This window comes from Anabrus simplex, chromosome 5, assembly GCF_040414725.1.
Source record: "Anabrus simplex isolate iqAnaSimp1 chromosome 5, ASM4041472v1, whole genome shotgun sequence".
Taxonomy (NCBI): Eukaryota; Metazoa; Arthropoda; class Insecta; order Orthoptera; family Tettigoniidae; genus Anabrus; species Anabrus simplex.
In genome coordinates this window covers 121,121,588-121,128,587 of record NC_090269.1, presented here as the reverse complement: position 1 = coordinate 121,128,587, position 7,000 = coordinate 121,121,588, and the positions used below count along the sequence as shown (strand labels likewise).

Genomic DNA, 7,000 nt, shown 5'->3' with positions numbered 1-7,000 from the left:
TTTAATTTCATGCCATCTTGGTGCTTGTGCATCAATTATGATGTTTTGTTTCCCTTTAGAACTACTAGATGGCAGAAAAAACAAATCTCTCTCAGGCGTCTATGGGTGAGTTTTAATTAATTTTGTCGGGTGAGCACGAAATATGTCGCCAGATGTCTTTTATGTGTCGACATTGTACGACATGGAGTGTCGAATGGATTTCTTTCAGCCCTTCAAAAATCAGACTACCTCTTCCGGATTTCAACCTGTTATCTTGGGATCTGGAGGACGACACTTTTCCACTGATCCACAGAGGGAGCTTCAAAGATAGGAGAGAATGTTGGATGTTTGTTTCCAATGATAACAGCACCAATATCTCGCTTCATAGTGTCTGTAGCGTATAGACTGCAGAACTCTTCACCATGTTAGAAGCTCTGCAGTTTGCGCTGAGGCATGAATGAGGCCACTTTCTCATGCGCACTGACTTGCTACATTTTCAACAGTCTATTGATACATGTTTCCCACAACACCCACTGGTTTATCAGATCTTCTAGCCAGGTTATGTGATGCTGGCACCGGAATTGTGGACGAAGCTGAGAAAGAATTGATACTTTTACTTCGAATACCTATGAACTTAACCTTTTTTGCTAGTGACTTTATTTACGTTGCACCGACACAGATAGGTCTTATGGCAACGATGGGATAGGAAAGGCCTAGGAGTTGGAAGGAAGCAGCCGTGACCTTAATTACGGTACAGCCCCAGCATTTGCCTGGTGTGGAAATGGGAAACCATGGAAAACCATCTTCAGAGCTGCCGACAGTGGGATTCGAACCCACTATCTTTCGGATGCAAGCTCACAGCTGCGCGCCCCCAACCGCACGGCCAACTCGCCCAGTATGAACTTAACTGCTACATCAAACTGTCTTGGTGTCCTGGTAATCGTAATGGCTAGCTATGCAAACTCCCAACAAGCTGAGAGCAATTAAGAAGACAACTGCTATGTGACGCTCCTCTTTCTGGCCTTCATAGAGACAGGCCGTAGTTTTGTGTAGGCTGAGGATTGATCAGAGATGACCTATTCACTCTTATATCTTTAAAAGAGAAGACCCCTCCCCCCCTCCAGTGTGTTCATGTGGTGCAGAATACACCATGGCCCACATCCTCAAAGGGTGCGCTGATTTCTTTGGTCTAAGATGGACCTTCAGCCAACAGGAAACTGTCCAGTTCATACTAACTGATGACAAGAATACTGCATATCTACTGAGCAAGTGGCTGTACTGTTTGGGTCATGTAGCTATCAGCTTGCATTCAGGAGATAGTGGGTTCAGACCCTGCTGTCGCCAGCCCTGAAGATGATTTTCCTTGATTTCCCATTTTCATAACCAGGCAAATGTAGGGGCTGTACCTTAATTAAGGCCACAGTCGTTTCCTTCCCACTCCTAACCCTTTCTTATCCCATCATCACCATAGGACCTATCTGTGTCGGTGTGACATAAAGCAAATTGTAGAAAAAAAAAAAAATATCCTGGTCAAGTTTGTTTTCTGTGCCTGATTTTTCTTTTCATGCTTTTGCATGCAAGCTTTTGCTAAGTGTTACTCCAATGTATTGCATAATATTCAATTAATGTAGATTCAACATTTTATTTAGTTGCAGATGGTGTATTTTCTTGTTGTCTGTCATTGTTGATCTAACCATTTTATGGTCCATGTAAAATTTTCAGTTGCTTATCATTTGAATGTTCTTTATGCAACCCATATCATCACGTAGGATGTAGTCCAATTTCATTTTTAATGTTGTCGTTTGGAGTGCACCAAATCCATTGAGCTGGGGGTTTTCCCCTAAAACATGAATTAACAATATTTTTAAGTTGCATTTTTGTGTAAATCAGATTAGCTTCTCCCCTCTTCTGTCTCTACAACCTAATCTACATGGCAAGATTACTGTATTTTCATGAGTTTTGGGGACAGATATAAACAAAAGTAAAATATGCTGTTGCATTGTGCTGTATGTTAGTCTGCCATTAGGTTATATTATTTTAAGTGAATTTTAATGGATAAAAGTACTCATTCTACTTACATACCAAAAATATACATTCTACTTGCACACTACTTAACTTACCTCAAGTTAACACTTTAACAACTCAAAGCACTTTCACTTTTTTCTTTCCCCATGTATTATATAACAGAGGTTTTCCTTTGTTCAGTTCAAATGCCCATGGTATCCCCTGCCTGTCATAACAGGCTCTTAACTAAGGAGCATGGGTTGGCAAGCATGGTCCCCTGAGCTGAGTCCTCCTCCCCCCCCCCCCCCCGAGGGTATCCCCTGCCTGTCATAAGAGCTGACTAAAAGGGGCTGCAGGGACTGTGAACTTTGGAGCATGGATTGGCGACCACGGGGCTCTCAGCTGAGTTCTAGCATTGCTTCCATTTACTTGTGCCAGGCTTCTCACTTTCATGTATTCTATCCAACCTCCCTTGGTCAACTCTTGTTCTTTTCCGACCTCGACGCTATTAGGTTTCCGAGCGCTTTCAAAGTATCGGATCCCTTACATTTTTTCTCTCTGATTAGTGTTATATAGAGGATGGTTACCTAGTTGTACTTCCTCTTAAAACAATAATCACCACCACCACTGCCTGAGCTGAGTTCTGGCATTGCCTCCACTTACTTGTGCCAGGCTTCTCACTTTCATGTACCCAATCTGACCTCCCTTGGTCAGCTCATGTACTTTTCCGACCCCAACAGTATTAGGTTACGAGGACTAGGGAGTCTTTCATTTTGACACTCTTTGTAGCTCTTGTCTTCCTTTGACCGATGCCGGATCCCTTCTAGATTTTCTCTCTGGTTAGTGTTATATGGAAGATGGTTGGCTAGTTTTACTTCCTCTTAAAACAATAATCACCATCTTCACCACCATCACATTCCCGACAAAATGGTTGTTATTAAAAAAAAAAAAAAGGTTGTTTAGCATAAAGAACAAATTGCAACAGATTCATTTACTCCTCAGTGGAGAGAAGGAAACTTCTTCTGAACACTTTCATTTCTTAAGCATTTTCAAACTTTACGCACTATTCTAACAACGTTCATCATTATGCAGATGTATCATGTGTTTACAGACACTGTAACCTGCTGCAAATTAAGCAGAAGTTATAGTACGCTAACCTTTTCTTGAGCCCTAGTTCCCATTCAGCACTATGGAGCTCAGGACTCAAGAAAAGGTTTGCGTACTATACATGCTGCAGAACTGACATGTACATGTATCCAAAGAACACACTGCACATGAGTGCAAGTAGACCAAAGAGACTGCACCCAGAGAGCACACTGAAGCGACACTATAAATGCCACGTTTTGTATTCATATAAAGATGATAAGTTAAAAGTTATAGAATGTTATTGTTCACATAAAATCATATTAATAATGAATACTGAAACTCCAGGTATTTCTGCGGACAAGTGATTAAATCCAGGGCCGTACCAGAGACAAATTTTCTCCAGGAAAAAATGTGAAATTTGAAGACTTGCCATAAGGGCCTATATTTGATTAATTATCTTGTTTTCTTATGCTTATTTTGCTGTTGAAGTCACCTGTGATCATGTTGGTTTGAGTTCTATGTTTATTTAGTGTGTTCTCTAGTGTTTCATAGAAATATTCAAGCTCAGTTTCTTGATTCGATTCTGATGGAACATAGATCAAGATGATTATCTTGTGCTCGTTTAAGTTTAGTATCAGGACTATAATACATTCCAATATGCCCACAATTTTGTAAACTAATTGTTTGGTATACTTAAAACACTATTATAATAATAATAATAATAATAATAATAATAATAATAATAATAATAATAATAATAATAATAATAATTGTTACCGTGTTTTTGTGGTAGTTATGCGTGAAAGAAGGTGCGGGTGTGAACGGGTCTCAAACTACGAAAGTAAAATTAATTTAAAATTTAACCAGGTTATATTTTCTTTTCAAAAACAAAGAAATAACAAGCATGGCAGGTACAAAGTAGCAAGTCAAAGGGTAGTTACAATATTTACAGGATTTGGGCTTCGAGCCCTGAAAACACAATGCTTGGGCAATCAGCTCAGTTTTACCTCCAAACACAAGTTTCAACAGAGGGGCAGAAAACCCCATTCATGCCTAGGAGCCCTAGCTCCAAATTACACTGAAAAGCCTCCACGAGGCATACAACACTCAATTTACAAAAGAGCCACTCGCTCTCAACTTTAAGCCTCTCAAAGGCCACACCGAACTCCACCTTCAAGTTGTCCTCGCTGGACATAGACACAGGGGTAAAATACCCAACCTACTGAGGTCTATTAAATGAAAAGAAGGTTGATTACATGACCTCTAAAATAACAATTTGAGAGGAGGCGAACTTGCACTCCTGATACACTTGTTTTTTTTTTTAAAACCTAATCTGGCTCTAGGCCACTAATGCAAGGGCTAATCCCATACTACAGAGGTGACTTATAAAAGAACAATTTGTATTACGTTAACGAAGAATAGGTTGAGAAAATAAGTTCACCTCAAAACAATATGAGTGGGAGCTTGAGAGGGTTAGCACTCTCTATCCCAATATGCAGCTTTAAAAGAGAATAGATGAGAAGAGTAGTTACATTTTAGGAAAAGGTTACATAGTGGAAACGCTTCGAACCCGCCCCGAGAGTTAAACTGCCGACCTAGCAAGAAAAGAAGTTATTAAGAGGCCATTACCTGGTGTTGAACAGCTGGAGAAGAAAGAGGCGCTTCCCGCCCCCTGCTATGTACTTTACACACTGAAAGATGGAACAGAAGTGGCCCAGAGACCCTAAAATCAGCAGTTTATATACTCTCGTGGAAGGTTCTAGGTGTTAGGGGAATGAAAACACCCTCCCACAAACTTTTTATTGGGTAGGATACAGCAACATATTCAAGTTGGGGGAAGATACCTATGATTGGTCAGAAATTAATAACGGAAATTCGGGATTGGTTAAATGCAAAACAAGGGGAAAGAGAGGGGTATACAGCCAACTTAAACAATAACAGAAAGAAATTTAACAAAGAACAAACGTTTGAAATAAAATTTTCTCCAAAGAACAGTTATTTTTCTTCGCACTAGGGTGCACTATTGTAGTTCTTCAGTAGTGTCCTCTAGAAGAGAAAGTTCACACTTCTTACTTCAAGCAAAACAAAAACACATCAAAAATGACACAGTTCTAAAACTCCGAAATTTACAGGTAGTGACATCTTCTGTGAAAGTAGAAAATTAATACCGTCAATAAAGTTCAGACTTCCTCCAGCAGAGGAGTTTCAACTGGCGCACATTTTAAATTAGCGGCGTGGAGGTGTACCGCCCGGTACAATAATAATAATAATAATAATAATAATAATAATAATAATAATAATAATAATAATAATAATAATAATAATAATAATAATAATAATAATAATAATAATAATAATTTTTTAAATGAGGGATTGTGGAAAATCTTCAAAAAGACACTTGTGAAGGGTCCACACTCCACAAGTGTGTGGGATTTTTACCCACTAAAATCCACACACCCTTTTCCCACGATGTGTGTCATCACCCCGGAACCGCTCTTGCATTACTTCAGGGTGATATCGTGCTTTGTCTTTCAGACGTCTTCTTTCTTCATTTCTCCTTTACGAACGTTCGTATGCTTCCAAATCCTTCTTTTTCTGACAAAGGATGTCCTCCACATGTACTGCCACGTGATCCCAGGATTCCTGGTTTCGCAGCATCACCGAAATAACATTATCTGTTGTCAATTCTCCTAGTTCAGTTTCCACACATCTTCTCTGAATCGTCCAATGGCTGCATACAAAAAAGGTGTGAAATACATCGTCAATATCATCGTAGTATATGCATGCTGCGTCACTCGCTCTGCCCACTTTATGCAGGAATTTCCGGAAATATCCATGTCCTGTTAGAAGCTGCGTGAGGTAGTAATTTACTTCACCATGGGCCCTTTCAACCGAGATATCCAAGAGTGGTATCAGTCGCTTGGTCCATTTGCCTCGAGGGTCACTTTCCCATCTGAGTTGCCATCGCCTCATCAGTTGACTGAAGGCACGCTTCTTTGCACATTTCTTTCCCAGCTCTCCTTTGGTACACCAGATTTCATGTCGCTCCAATGCAAGTAGGTCTATTGGGGCTATTGCTGCCACCGTGAGGATTGCAGGTTCGGAAACCGTGCGGTATGCACATGCAATACGTAAAGCCGCTCTCCGTTGTATGGCAGCTATCCTTCTCCGATACCAAGCAAATCTCAAGGATTCAGCCCAGATTTCAGAGCCATATAGGAGCACTGACTGAACCGTCGGCATGAGAAGACGTCGTTTACTGGATTTCGGACCTTTAGTATTTCCCATCAGTCTGCTAAGTGCAGTCATGTATTTTACTGCCTTGTCTGTCACTCTCTGAATATGATTCCAGAATGTGAGCTTGGAGTCAAGTGTCACTCCTAGATATTTTGTGTTCGCAGATGTTTCAATCACTAAGTCTCCAACAGTCATTGGTACAAGAGTTTCGATCCTTTCCCTCATCAGAAGAACTATCTCCGTTTTGTGTTCGGCTAATGTTAGACTGTGGCTCATCATCCATTCTTGTATGCGCCGCATCACCTGGTTCAGTTTGATTTGAGCCATTTCAACATTACGAGCTACTATCAAGGCGGCCACATCATCAGCGTAGCCCACAAGCTTCGTGTCCTCTGACATCTCCAAACGTAACAAGCCATCATACATTATGTTCCAAAGATCTGGACCAAGGATCGATCCCTGCGCTGCACCAGCCGTCAGGCGTTTTGTTTTTTCTCCATCTTCCGTATCATACAACAAAGTGCGATCTTTGAAGTAATCTCTCATTATGCGCATAAGATATTGTGGTAGCTTGAAAGTTTCCTCAAGAGCTACCAACATGTCACTCCATCTTGCCGAATTGAAGGCATTCTTCACATCCAGGGTCACAAGAAGTGTCAATTTACGGGAATGATGATTGCCCATTTGTGCCCTT

General features: G+C 40.6%; 1 protein-coding gene across 1 annotated transcript in view; it reads left to right on the top strand.

Annotated features, from left to right (window-relative positions):
- The first annotated feature begins 1,129 nt into the window (after nucleotides 1–1,129).
- The window catches only part of LOC136874390 (uncharacterized), a 145,025-nt gene continuing 139,154 nt past the window's right edge, over nucleotides 1,130–7,000 (top strand). The window contains exon 1 of the mRNA XM_068227783.1: nucleotides 1,130–1,298. Coding sequence (XP_068083884.1) covers nucleotides 1,130–1,298 — 169 coding nt within the window. The remainder of the gene's footprint in view (nucleotides 1,299–7,000) is intronic.